The sequence below is a fragment of the Cotesia glomerata genome, linkage group LG6, assembly GCF_020080835.1.
Source record: "Cotesia glomerata isolate CgM1 linkage group LG6, MPM_Cglom_v2.3, whole genome shotgun sequence".
NCBI classification, from domain to species: domain Eukaryota; kingdom Metazoa; phylum Arthropoda; class Insecta; order Hymenoptera; family Braconidae; genus Cotesia; species Cotesia glomerata.
In genome coordinates, this window is record NC_058163.1 from 15,742,658 (window position 1) to 15,765,544 (window position 22,887).

At 37.3% G+C, this 22,887-nt stretch overlaps 3 protein-coding genes across 3 annotated transcripts; 2 read left to right on the forward strand and 1 right to left on the reverse strand.

The window, feature by feature from the left end:
• Positions 1–2,194: 2,194 nt before the first annotated feature.
• LOC123267996 lies at positions 2,195–2,917 on the reverse strand. Its single transcript, XM_044732880.1, has one exon. It carries the CDS (start codon positions 2,915–2,917, stop codon positions 2,195–2,197), a length of 723 nt encoding a protein of 240 aa, XP_044588815.1.
• Positions 2,918–16,307: 13,390 nt separating this feature from the next.
• Positions 16,308–18,084, forward strand: LOC123267997. Its single transcript, XM_044732881.1, has 3 exons — positions 16,308–16,593; positions 16,696–17,445; positions 17,489–18,084. The coding sequence occupies exons 1-3, from the start codon at positions 16,308–16,310 to the stop codon at positions 18,082–18,084; spliced, it is 1,632 nt and encodes a 543-aa protein (XP_044588816.1).
• A 1,004-nt stretch (positions 18,085–19,088) lies between these two features.
• Positions 19,089–20,083, forward strand: LOC123267998. Its single transcript, XM_044732882.1, has 2 exons — positions 19,089–19,239; positions 19,359–20,083. Exons 1-2 carry the CDS (start codon positions 19,089–19,091, stop codon positions 20,081–20,083), a joined length of 876 nt encoding a protein of 291 aa, XP_044588817.1.
• Positions 20,084–22,887: the final 2,804 nt, after the last annotated feature.

The window sequence follows — 22,887 nt, forward strand, 5'->3', positions numbered from 1 at the left end:
AGCCCATAACCGATCTTACGCGAAAAACTAAACCTTTCATATGGACAGAGGAAGCGCAAACGGCATTTGACGATATCAAAAATGCCCTCTGCGTAGACTCTTTTCTAAAATACCCAGATTTTGATAAACCCTTTATCCTGGCTGTCAGCGCGTCGGACTCGGGAATATCCGGAATTCTCAGTCAAGCAACGACAGTGGAGGACGATGACCCAGACGGAGATGGGGAAAAGATAGTCTCGTGTGTCTCAAGAGTCTATCACGATACTGAAACTCGATATACAGACGTAGAAAAACAATGTCTCGCAGTGGTCTACGCAATTCAACAATTCAGACCGTATCTCCAGAAAAATTTTACTCTTATAACTAGTAGTCCTTGTGTTACCTGGTTAAGGGATAACGCAACTGCCACCGAAAGACAAGCTGAATGGCGCTCTAAATTAAGTAGATACAAATTTAATGCCATAGTCCGCCACAAAATTACCGAGCAATACGCGGAAGGACTCTCGTATAACCCAGAAGGTCGTCCTGAACCTTTAGGAAACCCGATAGATAATAACACCGAAAACAATCCTCTAGCGCTACCGATTTCTGCTATACCGACATCAAAAGGATCGGGTAAGAAACTCTCTGACTCGGAAGCGATTCAAGCGGTCAAACGCCCTGGTCGCCCTCCGAAACCTAAAAATAGACCAAAAGTCAGCAGCGCTCCTGAAGTAAGAGAGACCATTGCCTCTCGTCTTAGGAAAAGGGAGATGGGAAAAACGCGAGTCCCACCGAAAATAAATTATTACGAAACTAGCAACCTCGATATAACTTCAGAAGACCCGGAGAAGACACAGGAAACCGGAAATGAAGAACAGGCGGACGACGAAGTCTTCCTACCAGCTTCCACACCAGGACCATCCACAAGTAATCCGACTCCAGACATTGGCCAAGAGGGGGACGACGAAGCAGAGAAGGAAGATGAAGCCGAAAAGAAAAACGATTAGATCGTTCCACAAAAACAACGGCGAAAAACTCAAGAACTAGTAAAAATGTTCGATGAACTCCTCAAAAGACGACCTCCAACGGAAAATGTCTACACAGAGAGAGCATTAAAAAGAATCCGTAGAGAAGAAGCAATATCTAATTACACTCCCCAAGAGTGCCGAAATAAAACGGACGAGCTCGGAGACCGCAAAAACCATTCGTGAGACCTTAGACAAACACCCAACTCTCTGGCGAAGTGAAAAAGACTCGTTAAATGATGATATAATACCCGAAATTAACGTCGACGAATTTCTGAGAGATAACAGCGACCAGTTCGAAGAAGGACCAAGCAGCAATATCAGTCCAGAAGAAACCGAAGGAATCGAAGATCACAGTGAAACAGAGCCTCCCATCATCATAAAACCTTCGACTTCTGTCGACGACATAGATACAAGAAACAAAAATAATTTAACCCCTCAGAAAGTAAATCGATCTCGGTTCGCCGGATATTTAGGAGACGGTCCAGAACCCCGAACTCCAATCTTCGGAAGAGTCCTCATTCCTGACGAACTAGCGGCCATGGGTATACGTTACGACCACGCGAGCGGCCAAATCGTAGACAAAAACGGTAAGGGAATAAATGAAACGGCCGAAACCGAATCGCCCGACCTCGATAACACCCTTATCGAACCGGAACGGAGACGATAGAACGAAAAACCATCGAATACTACTAAATTAATAAATTCACAAAATAATAATAATAAAAATAAATCGCGCAATAATTCAGAAAATTCTAGGGATCCAGATAAATCCAACGATAGACCAACTACAAGCGGAAACATTTCAATGGGGGATGACGTACGGAACCGCCGATTCGGTCCACCCTTTGTCGCCTACGACCCTCCAACATTCGAAGAAGCGGAAGATATCTTCGCAGAAAGACATCATCGGCCGAAAATAGCTTGACCCTCGAGTTCCGACGAAAATGTACCACCGAAAAGCCCTGAAATAAAAATTAAATTTTTAATCAGCCGTAATGGGCTCACTTATGCCCGAGATCACTTAGTACACTTTCTAGAAACTGATTGCGAGATAATAAAACCCGTAGCGAAGTTGCTCCGTGACTTAAAATTTATAAATGCTGATGATCTTCATGCCTCGAAACCTACAAAAGGAGACGTATTTGTCACCAAACTAGGTCGTTGCAAAATTTTTACGGTATTTATCAAAACAAAACATTTCGGAAAATTAGACCCCATCGACTTGATCGAAGGACACTATATCTAGCCATACATGACACTATATCTAGCCACAGATCTTGCATGAAGATCTTAGCTTTGACGACAATTGGTGCGAGAAGTCCTAGTGGGTCATACAACTCAGCGATTTCAGACAAAATATCTCTTTTTTTCTTAGGTTTCTCTGGCGGTAGCGTGTACTTGAACTGAAGAGCGTCAGTGTGTGAATTCCAGAACATGCCCAGGACCTTTACTGGTGCATCACTGATTTCTTTAAGCGGTGTTTCTAGCTGCTTTTCTGGAGCGACTTCAGCGAGCAGCGTTGGACTATTACTAGTCCATTTGGCGGGCGGAAAGCGGCCTGCGGCGCACAGTGCTTTTGTTTGCACTGCAACCTTCATAGCATCTTGTTCGTTGTCTGCTCCATCATAGATGTCATCAACGTAACGTGTTTCCAACATTGGAGCAACATCTATCGAATAGCGGTGTTCTTTATCCTTGACTAGTTGGATGAGCACACGTACAGCGTTAAGAGGTGCACTAGCGGTCCCGTAGTTGACTGTCTTAAGAAAGTAAGCGTCTACTAGGTCATTCTCATCTATCCAGAGAATGAACTGAAGCGGCCAATCAAGCAAATCAACCTCAACCTGTTTGAATATCTTGGTGATGTCAGTAGCGAATAGAATCCTGTTGCAGCGGATTCTCAACATCACGTCGAAGATATCAATTTGCGTTTTGGGTCCTGCGTAGTATCCATGTTTTCGACACTACGGTAATAGTCTAAGAGCCAGTGAACGGATACCTGTATGTATTTGACCAGACCTGGGTTTTTGTACATTGAGGCCTCTACCGTACATGAGATGGGGACTTACTAAGCCCAAAGTTGTCGACGCGGCGAGTGCGCAGGTAAGACAGGTATCGATTTTAGGCTATTTATAAATGCATTTGACCACGTCTGCCGTTTTGATATTTGAAAATATATTATTATGATTAATGGAAAATAACAATGGCAGACTATTATCACGCGTTTAACATTGTGGCAGACAATTTTGAAAATGTTAAAAAAAAATTTTTTTTGAAATTAATTGACCAGATCTGCCATCAATATATTTTATTTATTGTAGTCTTAAAAACTTATATCGATAATGGCAGACGTATTCATTGCATATAAACATCAGCAGATAACAAAATCTGAGATACTACCCGGTCAAATGTATGCATATAGCTATCTTTCTTCTTTTTCCAATGTATTACTATTGTACTCTTTCTAGCCTATAGTATTTTTTCTCATAGCTACTACCATTCAAAAAATGTAGGATGTATACCTGAGAGGGCTCTGTTATAACCCCTACCCTAACGGTTTTTGCCAGATGTTCTTAGTTTATTTGTCAACCTTCACACGGTTGCCTCTTGTTTCGTGAATTTTATAAAATACATAGTGTTGCTTTATTTTATTTTGTTAATTGGACTATTATCTATTTAATATATTTGAGATTATGGCAGATGAAAAAGAAAAAGTGCAGTGTGTTTTTCTGGCACGTCAAAAGGTGAAAAATTATTTATATTTTCGGAAGAGACTATGGCGAAATGTCGAAAAATTTTGAGGTTACGAAAATTTCATAAATTAAAGTACAATGATATAAATTTACCGAAGAAAATTTTCGATTCAGGGTATCATAGTAGTTGTGACAAGACGTTTTACAGCTTTAAAAAAAAAAATTTTTTTTAACAGATGCCAATAAAAAAGTTCCATTACAGAGTACGTCCTCGTCTGCAACTGAACAACCATCATCATCAGCTGATAGCTCAATAGTTGATGATAACATGGTAAAAGATTCTGTTTTGAGTGACGTGAATGTTTCTGAGGCAAATGAAGTTGTAGAAAAAAATATTGACGCCGAAGTAGATCAGCCGATCGAGGAGAGACCATTGGAAGATTCCTCAGAATCATCAACGGTTCAGACTTCTGATACCGCAGCTTCAGCAAACCTGAATTAGTGTTTTTTTTGCAATAAAGAAAAAAAGCAGTTCAAGTCTAAAAATGAGCCATTGCGTACTTCAAGCAAAGATCAATTTCAAATATGCATCTTATCACAATTTGAAACAAGATACTGAAATTTATAATGAAACTGACAAAAATACAAAATTTTTCCTCTTGTGAAGTATATTACCATGATATTTGTCGACAAAATTTCAGGAATCAAAAACGATCATCGGTGAAAAGTCCTGTCCGTACTTCATGGCACATCTCTCGAGAAATACATGAAACTGTTTATAGAGAAATTTGTAATTTAATTGAAGAGAATGTCATAAAGCGGGGACGTTGTTATTTTTTTCATATTTACATAAAGAGTATCTCGACATGTTTAAAGAATTAAGTGAACGCTCAAATGCAACATCAATATTTACCACTCACTATTTGGAAGAGAAGATCCACTGAAAATTTTGTGATAAAATTCAAATTTTGGTGTCGAACAGAAAAAAAGTTCTTGCTCCTAAAGGCATTTCAACTATTGATGACTCAATATTTGCGCACTTAAAAGACCAAGACACCTTGCAAGCAGCTACTGCCATTTTGAGAGAAGAAATTTTTGGAATAACTGAAACAAAATTACCTGATTATTTAAGTAGCCAACGACTAATTAAAGGTAAATGTTCAACACCACCAATGATTGCAGATTTTTTTTCATCAATTCTTGGAGGTTAGAGTCGTAAACGCCGGAATTGTGACAGTTTTCAACCTCATGTTAATTCTCTGTCACAGGACATAATTTATATGACTTCCAATGGCAGCATCAAGACTTCTAAGCACATTTGTTTAGGTATGGCATTAAAAAGTCTTACAAGCAGCCGTAAGATTATCGATATAATAAATCGTTACGGTCATTGTATAAGTTATAATGCTATCGAGGAGCTAGAAACAGAAGCTACGTATTCGTCAGTTTCACGTACTGGAATGTGTCCAGAGGCAATTAATAAAAATGAAAATCTTTCGACAAGCATGGCTTTTGATAATTTCGACCGGTTTGTTGATACCAAAAATGGTAAAGACACTCTGCATGATATGGTTGGGATAATTTACCAAAACATTGATCACAACCTCGAAGAAAAAAATGTTGAAGAAGAAGAAACTGAAGTTGTTACACATAATAAACGTCGAAGACGATCTTTTGAAACTATTGAATATGAGTTACCACAGTGTTCTAAAAAACTAAAAAAAACTACTAATATTCAAACTGAAAATGAAGAAGAGGTTAATATTATTGTACATAAGAGTCTTTACGAGCAGATTGACATTGTTTGGATGCTAAGTCATGATTTTAGACTGTTAGATACTCCTATGTGGACTGGTTTTAACAGTAAAATAATGATTGATGATACTCCACAACAATTAATTTCGTATTTGACTCCAATTAATGACTCAACAACAAGCAATGCAGTAGTGTTGGCAACTATGCAACAATGCATGTCAGTCTTGCAAGAACTGAATCAAGAGTTCATGCAAGTGACTTACGACTTAGCTATTGCCAAAATTGCACTGCAAGTCCAAGCTACAGAAAGTAGAACTTTCAAAAAACTTTTTATACACTTGGGTGCTTCTCATATCATGATGTCATATTTCAAGGCGATCGGGAAATTCATTAATAGTATAGGATCCCGCTATACAACGACCTTCACCGAGATGCTTATTTAATGAGACGTATTTTTTATGTTATTAAATATGCCAATAAATATCTATATATATATAAGCGAAATACCACTCACTCATCACGAGATCTCCGAAACTATTCGCCCGATTGACTTGAAATTTAGCATAGTTACTCCATTCGTGATGTAGACGCTCACTAAGAACGGATTTTACGCAATTCCTAGCCAAAATGAATTTTTCGTCTACCATCACATATGCCCTCCCCTCCCCTCCCTCTCATTCTTCTCCTCCCCTCCCGTGCCCTATAATCTTTCCCCTTCCCTATATCTCTCTCTTTTTTGGGAGCAGAAATATCATTTTGACCCTCTAATCTAAGAAACCATCAGTGGCACCGTAAATTATCGAACTCAACCCCCTACAACCACCCACGCTAATCAACCTTTGCCATGGTTACCATTGTCATGGTTATCGTTGCCATGGTTACCGTTGCTATGGTTACCGTTGCCGTGGTTACCGTTGCCATGGTTACCGTTACCATGGTTGCCGTTACCATGGTTACCGTTATCATGGTTACCGTTGCTATAATAACTGTCAAAATGATTGATTTTAAATTTTATCGATTGACTGTTGGGACAGTAGGAATTCATAATCATACGTTTTTAAGAAAGAATAAGCTAAATCATTAATAACTGAAATAACTTATATGTATTGGAATAATCATGAAGGATGAACTCGATTATATCATAACACAGATAAATTAAACATAAATATTATCAAGTTGATATTGTTAAATGATTATACTGATTTTAATGATTAAAATTAAAATGGTAAATTGTGTCTGATGCGTCTTCTCTAAAATTTTACAACGATATCGTTAAATTATTATAAAAACGGTCGATTTAAGATAATTTCTAATAAAATGAGTAATAATAAATATATTTTTTAATACCACTTAATTTGTTATGAATTTATTAATAACTAGCTGATACCCGCCCGCTTCGATAGGAATACAATAAATTTTTATGGTGTAACCTAGATGAAAAATATAAACAAAATGGTTAATTTCAAAAGATAATGAATATAAATTTTGAATTAGAGAAAAGTGATTGTTTGTGATGACCGGTGTTAGCAGTATTAAATATATGAGAAAAGTATTTTATTATTAACATTTTTTAAAATTAAAAATTATTGACATTTTTAAAATTAAATAATACTATGAAGCGGAAAAGAATAGGAGTTACGGATAATTATTACGTGAATCGTTCCAACATTCACGTAACAGAATAATTGGAGGAGGAAGAGATTGAGAAAGAAATAGGAAGGACCTTCTTAATAAGAGTTTACAGAATATGCGAGAAAAAATTCAGATAGCTCGGACAGGGATTCGAACCCAGAACCTTCCGGTGACATGTCGGCTACTCTACCATTTGACCTATCCGGTCTAGACTAAATGTTTAGGATAACATTATTATAATGGGAACGCATCTCACTACACAGTACGTCATGGGTGATGCGGAAATCTGTCTAATGACAGATTTACTGACTAACTGACCCATTGATTGATTGATTATTAATAATAAAATACTTTTCTCATATATTTAATACTCGCTAACACCGGTTATCATAAACAATCACTTTTCTCTAATTCAAAATTTATATTAATTATCTTTTTGAAATTAATCATTTTGTTTATATTTTTCATCTAGGTTACAACATAAAATTTTATTGTATGCCCAGCGAAGCGGGTGGGTATCAGCTAGTATCCTATATGGGTTGCCTAACAAATTTCAGTCCAGAGTATTTTTAATTAATAATTTAAAAAATTTTTTTTTTTTAAACATTGCACCGGTGTGATTATTAAATAAATTTGATACCAATCGAAAGTTTAAAGCCCATAGAATATGCAAACGTTAGGTTGCCTATTTTTTTCCGGTCACAACCACGGGTTGCCAGGTGTAAACAGGTAAATCTATACTAGCATTTTGCAACGGTCTGATTATTGAATCAAACTTAGATAAACTGAAAGATTATTTCATAAGGAACACGGTGGTATAGGGTTGCCTGCGAAAAATCAGTCCCGAATTACGGTTGTCGAATTTTAAATAATAAAATATCGCTGCGAGTGAATGTGTGTGAGAGAGAGGTCCCAGACCAACCATCCCATGCGGTAGAAAAGGACGCAGCGTAGTAGCTGTTTAAAGTCCGCCCATTTAAAGAAGGAGAGTGCGCACGCTATTTGTGCTTGGAAATGAAAAGGATAGCGATAGACTCGTATATGCTGTGCATTATTTTGGAGTAGTTAATTATTAATATACAGAAATAGTTATTTAATTTTTTATTTTTTAATCAATTAATTATTTATCTATGTTTATTGTTTATGTGACACTAAAGTATATACACATCTTTAGTAAAAAAGACAGTTAGAGTAAAACATATATATTACTTATCTGGCAAATTTTATCTTTATTATTGGGAGCCGAAATAAAAAACAACAATTAAAAGAATACTTCTGTTTATTGAAAAAAATTTAAAATACAAAAATTTTTAAAATTATTCAGGTTCCGAGTCATCGGACATATAACTGTGATCTCCAACTTCTGAATCTTCTTCGTCATCAATCTCCGTTTCAGTTTTTTCGACAATGTCTTCTATTTTTAAAGGTGTATGATCCCCAATGAATCCTACTGGTTTTAAATATTTTTGCGGGCTTACATGTACCCCTAGTGACAGCATAAATAACGTCACTACATATTGACGTTATTTTAGCTTTCAGTCCGTTCGAATCTTCATCAGAATGATTAGGTCCTTCAATAAGGTTTCGCATAAAATCTTTTAATTGCTTAGGAATGTCACATTCTCCACGAATGACATCATCAGCAGTTACGTTGCGAGAAAGCGGATGAACATCTATATTTTTAATACAACTTTTCCAATAATATGCTACATTTTCAAACTCATAATCATTTCTTGTCTCCAAAAATTTAAAATTGTTAGCCATTACAGAAACGTCCATGTCTGTTTTGTACACAATTTTTTTGTTACGTATTCCCATTGACGCTTCAATCGTAATAAGATTACCAAATTTCTTCATTAACTTTTTTTGCAAGGTTTCACATCGGTAATCTTGAATATCATCGAAATCAATTTCATGATTTCCAAACTCTAGCAATAAAGCTTGGTATCTTAAAAATAATTGAGCCAAGTACATAACTTGGTTGTTTTCAATTATTTCTGTCTCAATAAAATTTGATATGGATTGAAAAGCCAACTGATGTAACTGTCGATATTTACTATACGTGGAATCGGTATTCTTCCGTGGACCGCTTATTTTTCGATTGATACAGTGCGTAACAAGGCAGATGGTACGCGATAGTTTGATGTTGAAGTTTGGAGAGAATCTCCGAATCGCTTAAATTTTCGGCGATATTTTTGATCTGTAGTGGTACTTTGTCACCTTTAGGGAAAGTAAGATTAACCAGCTTCTTTCCACATCTTTTTTGGCTGTGGTCACAAAAAAGACAAATAATTGTGCTTGATGTCGATGCTGTTGATGTCGTTGCTGTTGATGTCGATGCTGTTGATGTCGTTGCTGTTGATGTCGATGCTGTTGATGTTGACTGCTCCTAAAAGAATTTAAATCATTCTTTGAGTAAAAATGGAAGAAAACAAATATAAATGAAAATACAAGTTCAATTAATAGATTTTCATGTCACTTTTTTAAAACAGCTTAAAAAAAAATAATTTTTTATTACCTTGTCAAAGCCCCCAGAAGTTTGAGGCAGGTCTTCAACATTACTCGTTTCATCCTCAGCAACTGTAGCACAGGAATCGACACTAGGATTCAACTGTTGTGGTTCTTCTTCAGTAGTAGATACATCGGTATGCTCTTAAAAAAAAAAACAATTTTTGCGATTAAATGAAAATGTTTGATTATAAATTTTAAAAATTTTTTGATAAGAATAGTAGATTTAAAACATCCTCATTTAATTATTCCAAAAAAAAAAAAAAGGAAATCAGAACATTTTCTTGTTCAATTTTCAACTACCGTTTTTTAAGTAAATTACAAAAAAAATATGTGTGTCGAAAATTAACAAAACCATAAGTGAGTTTTAGTAGCAATTACTTCAACATGACAAAAATATAGAAGATGTATTAGCTTAGATAATTTTAAAGATTCAATTATTATGTACTTACTGTATATTCAGCGATAAATTTAAGAAATTCTTCGTTATATTTTTTATTCAAAACAGTCACTTTTTTGTAGCACGTGGTATGATAACCTACAAATTGGAGTGACACACTGGGTAGCTCAACAAAATTGTATTTAAAATTTTTTTTTTTACGAAAAGCTAACTTTAATGCACAGTTTTTAAAAGTTTCATCATCAAAATCAATTATTCCGTCATCCGAATCACACAAAAAACACTTTTTGGCCATTTTTTCCAACAATAAATAGCAGCACGTTTTTTCACTTGTATCTATAGCGACAATCTACTCCAAAATAATGCACAGCATATACGAGTCTATCGCTATCCTTTTCATTTCCAAGCACAAATAGCATGCGCACTCTCCTTCTTTAAATGGGCGGACTTTAAACAGCTGCTACGCTGCGTCCTTTTCTACCGCATGGGATGGTTGGTCTGGGACCTCTCTCTCACACACATTCACTCGCAGCGATATTTTATTAATTAAAATTCCACAACCGTAATTCGGGACTGATTTTTCGCAGGCAACCCTATACCACCGTGTTCCTTATGAAATAATCTTTCAGTTTATTTAAGTTTGATTCAATAATCAGACCGTTGCAAAATGCTAGTATAGATTTACCTGTTTACACCTGGCAACCCGTGGTTGTGACCGGAAAAAAATAGGCAACCTAACGTTTGCATATTCTATGGGCTTCAAACTTTCGATTGGTATCAAATTTATTTAATAATCACACCGGTGCAATGTTTAAAAAAAAAAATTTTTTAAATTATTAATTAAAAATACTCTGGACTGAAATTTGTTAGGCAACCCATATAGGATATATTTATTGGCATATTTAATGACATAAAAAATACGTCTCATTAAATAAGCATCTCGGTGAAGGTCGTTGTATAGCGGGATCTTAGACTATGATGATTGTGGTTTAACAACCATCATGGTTGAAAGCGAAATGCTGGCTAGTGGATCTGTTTCAAGTTTCATTGAGGGCAAGCATTTTAATCGATGTAAAAGATTACACCCAATAGTGGCTTTAGGGCTATAAATAATGCATTTTAGATCTTTTTCAACATCTCAAAATATTCAAATAACTGAAGAGTTCGAAAAAGAAATTCAAAGATTACAAAATTGTCAGCAATTTTATTTTTTTATTCATAATGAAAACTTGAAAGAACTTTACAATGATTATGCTATTTATGAGCAACAAATATTAAATGGTGAACATGGTAAAACTGCGCAATTTTACATGATTTACATCAAGCTTGTCAACCTTTATTTACAGCTAAGCAGGAGCATTCGTGCAGGTGATTTCCAATTATATCTTGACATCTTAACAAAAATCACAAATTTATTTTTCGTTTTCGAGCATCAAAATTATGCGAAGTGGACTGTCCAGTACCATTATAATTTAACAAAAGTTTCCACAACTCATCCTGGTTTAGAGCAAGACTTCCAAAAAGGATTCTTAAGCGTACCAATAAACCATTCTCAAGGCAGCCTATTGACCTCACATTAGAGCAGACCATCAATGCAGATGCTGCGAGAACACTTACTGGTATCGCCAATCTGACTAACTCGATCTCGGCTCGCCATCGGTGGGCAAGAAGTCATGACATCCGCTCAACAATAATTACACATGTGTTAGAAGAGTTAGGAATATCCAAGAAGCAAGATATTTCAGCAGAACTGCAGCCGCATAATATCAGAAAAAGTTGTCGTCAACTTGAGAAGTTAATAAACTCGTTCGATCAATATGTGAATCCATTCAGCTTAGATTTATCGCCAGATCAGTTATTTAACATAGCTTCTGGGAAAGCAGCATCATCTGAAGTTATACAGTTCCTGTTAAATATCCAAAGAATCGGTGAGGAATTATGAACAATTTTTATATCTGAATCTGCATCTGATCCAAAAAGATTTGAAAAAGCCATTAAAAAGACACCTATACATAACTTTTCAAGTTTACTTGTGAAAAAGAAGTCTGTAAAAATTGGAGGTAAGCATCAAGAGATCAAGTTGCAGTGAGATTTATTCGGACATTTATTGGGAATTTCAATGGACCACCATATTGATGTTTTAAAAATTTTATCGTTTCCCATAACTCCAGTACCTCTTGCTTTATGTCATTTAGATGGTGGTTTCTGTAAAACTGACAAGTCTGTACTTATAAAATGCCTTGAACCAAATTTAGGTCAAGATCCGCCACATAGTACAGATGTACTCTTAATTGATGGATTTGTCATCCTTCATTCTATGGAAGAGGTTCCCAAAACGTTCGGAAGTATTTCGAAGAAATTCTTGCAAATGGTATCGAAATATTCCTCCCGAAAAATTGATATAATCTTTGACCAGTATTTTTGTCCGTCAATAAAAGATAATGAAAGATGTCTACAACATGAATCATCGTTGATTGATTACACTATTTCTGGGCCTGACCAAGTGCGACTTTCGGATTTTGCAAAAGAATTAAAAAACACAAAATTTAAGAAGGCTCTTGTAGACTTTTTCGGAAAACATTGGTGTAGTGAGGAAATGAAATTATTTTTAGGCAATCGAAAGATTCATTTAAATTTCCGAAATTGTCAATCATATCAAGTTGTTGATGAGAAGATACAGTCATGTATTGTTGAAGATTTATGTTGTACTTCACACGAAGAAACAGATACAGAAATTATCTATCATGCTAGCAATATCGCTGAACAGTCGAATATTGTTATCAGAGCCTCTGATACCGATATTTTAATCATAATGATTGGTAATATGGCACACTGGGATAATTCTAAATATAATATTTGGATGCTCAATGGAACAGGAAATAATGAAAGATATATTAACATCAAAAAAATTTATACAAAGCATGGTGAATTGTTAGCTAAAAGTTTAATCGGCTTCCATGCGTTTACCGGATGTGATTTTAATTCCGCTTTTTTTAATAAAGGGAAGAAAAAACCTTTTACATTGCTAAAAAGAAATACAGAATTCCAAAAAGCATTTGCTGCTCTTGGTGAAGAAAATTTAACAAAGGACCAACTACAAGACCTATTTAATGTTATTCAACAATTTGTTTGCCAACTCTACAATGCCAAAAAATTTCAGGACGTCGAGGATGGAAGATTCCAACTATTTGTCCGCAATTACAAAGCTTCAGACATCAATGAAAATTTCAGCAAAAAAGTGCAAAATTTTGACGCATACTCAATTCCACCGTGTAAGAGTGAACTTTACCAACAATTTCTGAGAGCTCATTATATTTCTATGATTTGGAAAAATGCTTACAAAAAGCAACCTACTGCTTTAAACCCATTGGATTATGGTTGAATTAAGCAGGACAACAAATTAGTCTTCAAATGGTTCGAAGGAGATCAACTTCCATCTTTCGTGAGTGACTTAATCACCGATGTTCCTAGTAAGTTAATAAAAATCAATTTTTTATCGAATATGTTCAAATCAATTTACAGATTATTTATATTATAAAACTTTACGTTTAATTTTGCAGAATCCGATTCAATGGATGATGAAGACGAGTTCAACGATGATAACCATGACTCGGATAATGATGATGATGATTAATGAAGATCAAAATCAATAAATATTTATACCTATATACATATATATTGATTTAGTAGTGCATGCATGATTGTTTTTTATTTATCTAACGTTTAAATTTTGTATTCAATAAATAAATGTAGAAAGTAAAATACAAATTTAAATTATTTTTTGTTTTTAGCAGTATACTTTAATATTTAAGATTTTTTCGTAATGTATCTCCTTCTTTATCGTTTAACTTTAAAAGTTTAGTATATCTATATACTAAATATGTAGTCTATAGACTACATGCAAGATATTAATTTCATTAAATACAGTGTTTAAGTAAATTATATTAATGTAAAACTGCTATCGTAATAAATAGACATCTGACCGGGTAGTATCTCAGATTTTGTTATCTGCTGATGTTTATACACAATGAATATGTCTGCCGTTATCAATATAAGTTTTTAAGACTATAATAAATAAAATATACTGATGGCAGATCTGGTCAATTAATTTCAAAAAAAATTTTTTTTAACATTTTCAAAATTGTCTGCCACAATTTTAAACGCGTGATAATAGTCTGCCATTGTTATTTTCCATTTATAATAAAAAGATATTTTTAAATAACAAAACGGCAGACGTGGTCAAATGCATTTATAAATAGCCAAAAATCGATACCTGTCTTACCTGCGCACTCGCCGCGTCCACCACTTTGGGCTTAGTGAGTCCCTATCTCATGTACAGTAGGTATAGGGGCCTCAATGCACAAAAACCCAGGTCTGGTCAAATACATGTATTTGAATCTATATAAATATATATATTTAAGAGATTTCTACATATATACTCACTAATCACGATATCTCTGGAACTATAAGACCTAGAGACTTGAAATTTGGTAGAAATATTACTTTTACCATGGAGAGGTCAGCTAAGAACGGATTTTAGGAAATTCCTCCCCCAAAGGGGTTTGCGGGGGCGTTAACAATGAAAAATTCCCGTTTTTAAACTATAGCTCCTATAGACTACAAATTTTGTAGAAATCTTCTGTAAGAGATGTAGAAATAATCTATGAACAAATTTTACGATATCTCACCCCCACAGGGGGTTGCGGGGGGGGGGGCTATTAACAATAAAAATTTTTAATTTTCAAGCTATAACTCCCATCGACTTCAAATTTGGTAGAGTCTTCTGTAAGTGATGTAAAAATAATTCATGAACGAATTTTACGATATCTCACCCCTACAGGGTGTTGCGGGGGTAAGTATTAATAATGAAAATTTTTAATTTTCAAGCTATAGCTCCTATCGACTCCAAATTTGGTAGGAATCTTCTGTAAGTGATGTAAAAATAATTTATAAACGAATTCTACGATATCCCACCTCACAGGAGGTTGCGGGAGTGGATGTTACAATGAAAATTTTGAAATTCTAAGGTGTAGCTCCTATATGCTCCAAATTTAGTAAAAATCTGCTATATGTGAGGTATCAATGATCTAAGAGCGGATTTTATAACCTATTCCCAATATGGGTTTCGGGGTGGGTGTTAACAATGACAATTTTGAATTTCCAAGCTATAGGGCCTACATGCTCTAAATTTGGTAGGAATCTTCTATATGTGATCTAGAAATAATTCATGAACGAATTTTACGATATTCGACCCTAAAAAAGATTGTGGGGGCGTTCACAATGAAAAATTCCCGTTTGTAATACATAGCTTTTATAGACACCAAATTTGGTAGGAACCTTTTATATGTGACAGAGAAATAATCTACGAGCGGATTTCACGAGAAACTACCCCCAAAAAGGACTGCGGGGATGGGTGTTAACAGTAAAAATATCGAATTCTAACCCCAAAAGAGATTGCGGGGGCGTGAACAATGTAAATCTCTCATTTTCAAACAATAGTTTCCATGGATTCAAAGTTTCGTTGGAACCGTTTATTTATAAAGTAGAAATCATCTCAAATAGGATCTTATAAAATTCCTCCCTAACATAGAAGTGCGGGAATAATAATTGTAAAAAAATTTATATTCTTCAAATACTGTTCCTACAGATATAAAATTTGATAGAATCATACTCTCTAAGCATAAATTAGTGAAAATTCCCTTTAATAATTGTTTACGCGTTTTAATTGAGATATCCAGACCTAAACCTGATCCCCGCTTTTCCGCTCTTTCAACATTTTTCATTGGTCCCTCAAGCCGGATCAGGCTAGCTCTATCTCAATTAATTTAATTAATCATACTGCTAAAAATTGTTTTGTGTTAAGTGAAGTGTAATACCGCTAGGAAAGGTCGAGTGTCAGGAGCATCGCAGAGCACATCGGGTGCTGCTCCTGATAGTCATTCGTACACCGGTACGATGAACTTTCCGTTTATTAAGACTGAAAACTCGACTTCGGGCCTTAAATAACCTCGATATGGAGAATTACACAAGATAGTTGAAAAATGCAATTTGTGCTTCAACTTTCGTGTTCCGCACCGCGCCGCAGATTGCAAGACCGCTCAAGATTGCCGAAAATGTGGTCGACGTCACTACATGTCCATCCATTTTGGATGCACCAACGAAACCAGCTTCACCGCAGTCTACATCTTCCGCACAGATTAGCTTTCCGCTCAAGTTTTGCGAGCTACCGCCTTAGTCCAGGTATGCCCGCATCATGGCAATCCAATCACCGCCAGAGTGTTGATTGATCAAGGTTCAGAGCTCTCATCAATGAGACAGTCGCTCTTCAAGAAGCTTGGACAACCGCTACAGCGTGACATGGTCATGCTCAAGGGCATTGGCAATGTCTCCGCAGGAAGCTCACTAGGTGTGAGCACAATTGAGCTTCGTTCGCTGTGTACGACCGCATCAATGCATGTCACCATGCATATTCTACCGACACTGACGGTAGATCTTCCATCGTTCGTGATCGCTGATCCGAAATGGCCGCATCTTGAGAATCTCAAGCTCGCTGACCCGCAATATCTACAGCCACGCCCTGTAGATATTATTCTAGGTGCATCACCAGCCGCACAGATCATGAACGCAGAGATTTAACGAGGACCTCGCAATGCTCCTATTGCACAATCCACCACGCTTGGTTGGATTGTCTATGGAGCTGTCACCGCTAAACACGCTTCAACATCACACGCAGCATTACATGAGTCAGTAGATACAGAATTACAAGACGCTATCGCTAAGTTTTGGGAACAGGAAGAGGTTCCATCAGGTAATTCACCGCTCAACACCGCTGAAGAAGACGAATGTGAAATTCACTTTCGTCAAACGCATTATCGACAGCCTGATGGACGCTACGTAGTGAGATTACCGCTTAAGGCCCTTGAGAGTCAACTTGGCGACTCTATCAACGCAGCTATGGGGTCACTCCGCAGATTAATAACTCGCTTGTCGCGAGAAAGAGAATATTCTGACATGTATCGTGCATTCATGGCAGAATACATTCAACTAGGACACATAATACGAATACCAGTCAACGAATTGCCCGCAAACGCTTACTTCTTGCCTCACCATGGGGTATTGAAGCTTGATAGTGCCACTACGAAGCTCCGGACAGTGTTCAATGGTTCCTGTGCAACATCTACAGGAATTTCATTGAACGACATTCTCCACGCAGGACCCAAAACGCAAATTGACATTTTTGATGTGATGTTGAGAATCAGCTGCAGCAGGATTCTATTCGCTACTGACATCACCAAGATGTTCAGACTGATTGAGGTCGACTCGCTTGATTGGCCGCTTCAGTGCATTCTCTGGATAGATGAGAATGACTTAATAAACGCTTACTGTCTCAAGACAGTCACATACGGAACCGCTAGTGCACCTTTTGACGCAGTACGTGTGCTTATCTGTTGGTGGAGCTGTTGCTCCAATGTTGAAAACACGCTACGTAGATGACATCTACGGTGGAGCAGACAACGAAGAAGACGCTATCAAGGCTGCAGTACAAACAAAAGCTCTGTGTGCAGCAGGCTGCTTCCCACTTGCCAACTGGGCTAGCAATAGCCCACGGTTACTCGCTGAAGTCGCTCCAGAAAAGCAGCTGGATACACCGCTTAAAGAAATCAGTGATGCACCAGTAAAAGTCCTGGGCATGTACTGGAATTCACGCACTGACGCTCTCCAGTTCAAGTACACGCTACCGCCAGAGACGCCCAAGACAAAAAGAGCTATTTTGTCTGAAATCGCTAAGCTGTATGATCCGCTAGGACTTTTCACACCAATAGTCGTCAAAGCCAAGATCTTTATGCAAGATCTGTGGCTAGATAGAGTGTCATGGGATGAACAATTGTCACCATCACTCATTCACAAATGGACTGGATACCGCGAGGATCTTCGAAACATCGAATCCATCCGCATTCCACGCTGGAATAATATAGCACCTGGAGCAACTATGGAATTGCACGGGTTCTCAGACGCTTCGCAAAACGCTATGGCTGCCGCTGTTTATTTGAGAGTCACTGACGCTGATGGGAACACAAAGGTCTAACTTTTGTGTTCAAAAACGCAAGTAGCACCGCTGAAGACCATGACAATCCCACACTTGGAATTATCTGCCGCATGGTTGCTAACACAACTGATACTTCATGTCAAAGAAGTTCAGTCGCTTGAAAATGTCAGGATCAATCTCTGGACTGACTCCGCTGTGACTTTCGCATGGATTAAAAGTCCAGCAATCCGCTGGAAGACATTCGTCCGCAATAGAGTGGGAAAAATCCAAGAAACGCTTCGAGATGTCTCCTGGAAATTTATTCCAGGAAAACAAAACCCCGCTGACTGCGCTTCAAGAGGTATACCTACGCTAAAACTGAAACAACACGCTCTCTGGTGGCATGGACCAACTTGGCTTCATGAACCAGAATCCTCTGGCCCACTCTGGAACCTCCAACCGACAACGCAACGCATCGAGAGGAACGCCAAGGTCTGACACTAGTAACTTGGAAAGCAGAAAATTGCCTGCTCCAATAATTACTGTCGCATTACACGCAGCTGTTTCCACTGCTACGGAAACTCAGCATCTGGCATCGTGCCATCGACCGCTTTAAAAGAGTTCCACAATCTCCGCTGGCCTACCTGCTTACTCCATCAGACCTGGAGCGCGCTAAATTGACCTTGATTAAGTTCACTCAAGGACAATACTTCGCTAGAGAGATTCACACGCTACAAGATGGTGATGGTCTGCCTAAAAATAACAGCATCACTAAGCTGACTCCGTTCTTCGACCATCAGGGGGTCCTGAGAGTCGGTGGCCGCTTGAAAAACGCATTGCTGGACCCAGAAGAGAGGCATCCAGCGATTCTACCGCGATAATCACCGCTTACATCAATTTTGATTGATGATTCGCACCGCAAAACGCTTCACGGAGGTACTCAGCTTACGCTCGCTGATTTACACAAGAGTGTCTGGATCATTGGAGGCCGTGTTCCAGTCAGATCATTTATTTTACGCTGCATTATCTGCACGAGACACCGTGGAGAACGCGCTCAACAGTTGATGGGTCAACTACCTGCCGCACGAGTACAGCCAACTCGAGCCTTCTTGCATACAGGACTCGACTACGCTGGACCTATCACGCTGAAAACGTTTCAAGGACGTGTAGCAAAAACATACAAAGGCTGGATTGCAGTCTTTGTATGCATGTTCAGTTCAGCTGTACATTTAGAGCTAGTAACTGACTACACCGCTGCCGCTTTCATCGCCGCTTCACTAGTCGCCGAGGTATCTGCCACACGCTATATTCAGACTGTGGAACCAATTTTGTAGGAGCAGATAAAGAGCTGAAACGACTATTCGCTGCAGGATCCCGCACATTACGAGAATTATCAACCTTGATCGCTCAAGATGGCACGAACTGGAAATTCAATCCGCCTGGAACTCCCCATTTTGGAAGAAAATGGGAAGCCGCTGTGAAATCTATCAAATTTCACCTTCGAAGAACAATCGGAGACTCGCTGTTGACGCTTGAACAATATTCAACGCTACTGGCTCAAATTGAAGCCATATTGAATTCCAGACCGCTTACACCGCTGAATGAAGATCCTGCTGACCTGGCCGTACTGACTCCAGGTCACCTCTTAATCGGACAGTCACTGACCGCTATCCCAGAGCCATCGCTGACAGATTTCCAATCTGCTCGGCTCTCGCACTGGGAACAAGTCCAGCAAATGGTTCAACATTTTTGGAGACGCTACTACCAGGACTGCATCCACCGCTACCAGGCCATTTCAAAGTGGCATCATCGACGCAACCAGATCAAGGTGGGTTCAGTTGTACTGATCACCACTGAGGATCTCCCGCCAACCAAGTGGCCATTAGCCAAAGTAATTGCTGTCCATCCAGGTGAAGATGGACAAATCCGCGTGGTAACTGTTAAGACAGTTAACACAGAGCTGGTACGTCCAATTACAAAGCTCTGTGTCCTGCCGCTAACGCATGAAGAAGATGATTTTGTCGACGCAGCCGCCAACCCGGGGGAGAATGTTCGGTGAACAAGGCCCAGTAGCGATTAACTCGCCCCTGGGGGACTCCCAATTTCACGAGCCGCACCTGTCGACCGCTAGTTCCCGCAAATACTAACCGCCTATGAATGCTTAGCTCGACTGATCACGCCATGTCTCGGTTGTGTGATTGGCTGATCGTTCCGCTGACATGCGCAATCAGCCTTCTTCCCCAAGTCGACGAGAAAGAAGACGTATTATTATTATTATCTTTCGCTTCCACGCTTTCGTTGCAACAAGTCGCCATTAATTCCGCTTTACTTTCGCTTATTGTTAATTAACCGCATTTCGCTATTTTTATAATTTAAATTGCTTAAATTAACCGCTAATAATTCGCTCCAATTTGTTACAGATAAATTGTGTTATTTGTGTATTTATTTCACCGCTTTTACAGTGCCGGCAGAGTGTTCACCCACGTGTCAACCGGTATCGCTTGTGCTAACCACGCTGTGTATTATAAATCCGCATTTATTTAAACAATCCGCTATTTAACATATTAAATATAACTTGTATTTAGTGTAAATAAATTTATAGTGTTAATTTTGATAATTATTTACGCGTTTTAATTGAGATATCCAGACCTAAACCTGATCCCCGCTTTTCCGCTCTTTCAACATTTTTCACTCAGACTTCCTTACAGTGAACGCAGCAATAAATTCTTCTATCAGTGTGTACTTTAAAACAGTGTCTTCCACGTTTTCCAATTGTCGTGCACGGACGCATCTTCTGCTAATTCTTTTGGAAATCTTTCGTGACAATTCTTGCTGTTCATTAATTACGAGATCAATTTGTTCACGACGTATTTTAAAAGTTGAAATATTGTTAGTTCAGGTGTAAGCCAATTGAAATTCGACGGTAAATTGACTGTTGTCAATTATTTGAAAATTGTTTAAAAATACGAAGTGCGGGTGAGTCAACCGACGTGCCCCGACACACCGGAGTATTCTTTTGAAGATCCTCGCCGAGGATAAGTCATACGTTGACGGACGACGCTGCGCCGGACTGACCGACACCGGTTTCTTGTTGCAATTCGACGTGGAAGCCGAAGGCGATCGACGTGGTGAGAGACCCAGGACATTAGCCGAGGAGTCTTCGACCAGGGTAAGTGGCCACGTCTCCCTCTGAAATAGCTCGTGGGATTCATTGAAATAAAAAAAAAAAATTAAATTGAATGCTTAATTGAAGCAAAATCTTTTTGTTTAATTAATTGTTGTCGTCACTTGGCGGGAGATATTGCCGAAGAATTTCAAGGCTGCGTTATGCTGCTAGCAAGGATAATCCCACGAGGTATTTAGGTACCGCCATTTTGTTGTTTACTGCTGTTCGGTTGTAATTACTATTATTATTGTTGGAATTTTTTTTGGTGTTTGTACTCCCGGGGTAATCGATGAGTTCGATTACCCATTGATCGAGCTTCGGTTGCGTGCGCAAGCCGACTTACCGACACCGAGTACACGGCGGTTGATAATTTGAATTTGAGCTTTGCCGCGCTGAACTTAGTGTGATTTTTTTAATGAGATTTTAGTTATTTACTAGTAATTAAATTCGATGATTTAATTATTTATTTTAGGACTATAATTAATTATTGTTAACTAAATTCGGGTATTTTATTAGGTAATTGTATTATTACAAATTAGTTATTATTTAAAATCGGTAAATTGATTTTCTTTTGTTTTGAAGATTAATTATTTAATTGAAGTCGGCGATTGGATTAATTTTTTTTTGTTGTTAATTTTATTAATTAAATTAATAAAATTGAGAGCGAAGATTTGAATTTCCCTTGTCATTTTAATTAATGGGTGTTAATTAAACTCAGAGAGTTGAAATTTCTTTTTGATATTATTGGATTATAAAATTTAATTAGTTACTCCTTATTACATTTGGCGATTTGATATTTTTTTTATTTTAATAACTATTTACTATTAAATGATATTCGGCGATTAATGGTATTTATTTAAAAATCTAATTATTTCCGATAAATCAAATTCGGCAAGTGATTATTGTTGGTTTAGAAATTTAATTATTTATTTTCTAATAAAATTCGGCGATTTGAAGATTAGGTTTAATTATTTAATTAATCGTTATTAATTAAATTGAGAGTGAGAGTGAATTTTTTTTTGTTATTAACATTACTTATTTACTAATTAAATGCGGTGATTTAATCATTTGATTCATTTACTTTATTAATTATTAATTATTATTAATAAAATTGAGCGCAGATTAATTTTTTTTGTTTAAAGATTTAATTAATTTTTATTAAATAAGTTTATTGCGGCGATTTTGGAAATTTTGTACTGGATCGTTAAAATTGAAGGTTTGCTTGCTAGTTACGAATCGACGACGGTGTCGAATATTATTATTAGGCGTTTCGTTCCTTGATATTGTTAACCTGAGCCGATTGTTTTAATTTATTGTCAATAAATTAATAATTTTTTTTTATTAATTGAGAAAAAATATGAGCAACCCCGAGTAATTACCTCGATCCTTCTATAATTAAGTCGTACCCTTAAGGCCCGCCACCCGATGAATAGAGTCCCGGACCGGAGTAGCCGGAATCGACGTGATTGGAGCAAAGCTCCTGGCGCCCAACAATAGGTAAGGCAGGAAGGCCAAGTTATTTATTTCGGGTTTCGTCCTCGATAACGCACGAGTTCGAAATACTCGTTATAATATTTACCAAAAAAAAATTTTATATGACTTTTTATTTGAGATTTATTGGTAATTTTTGCTCTATTATTGTCATCTTTTGAATTTTTTTTGTTTCCTGCTTTAATAGTATTATTAATTTCGGCTCT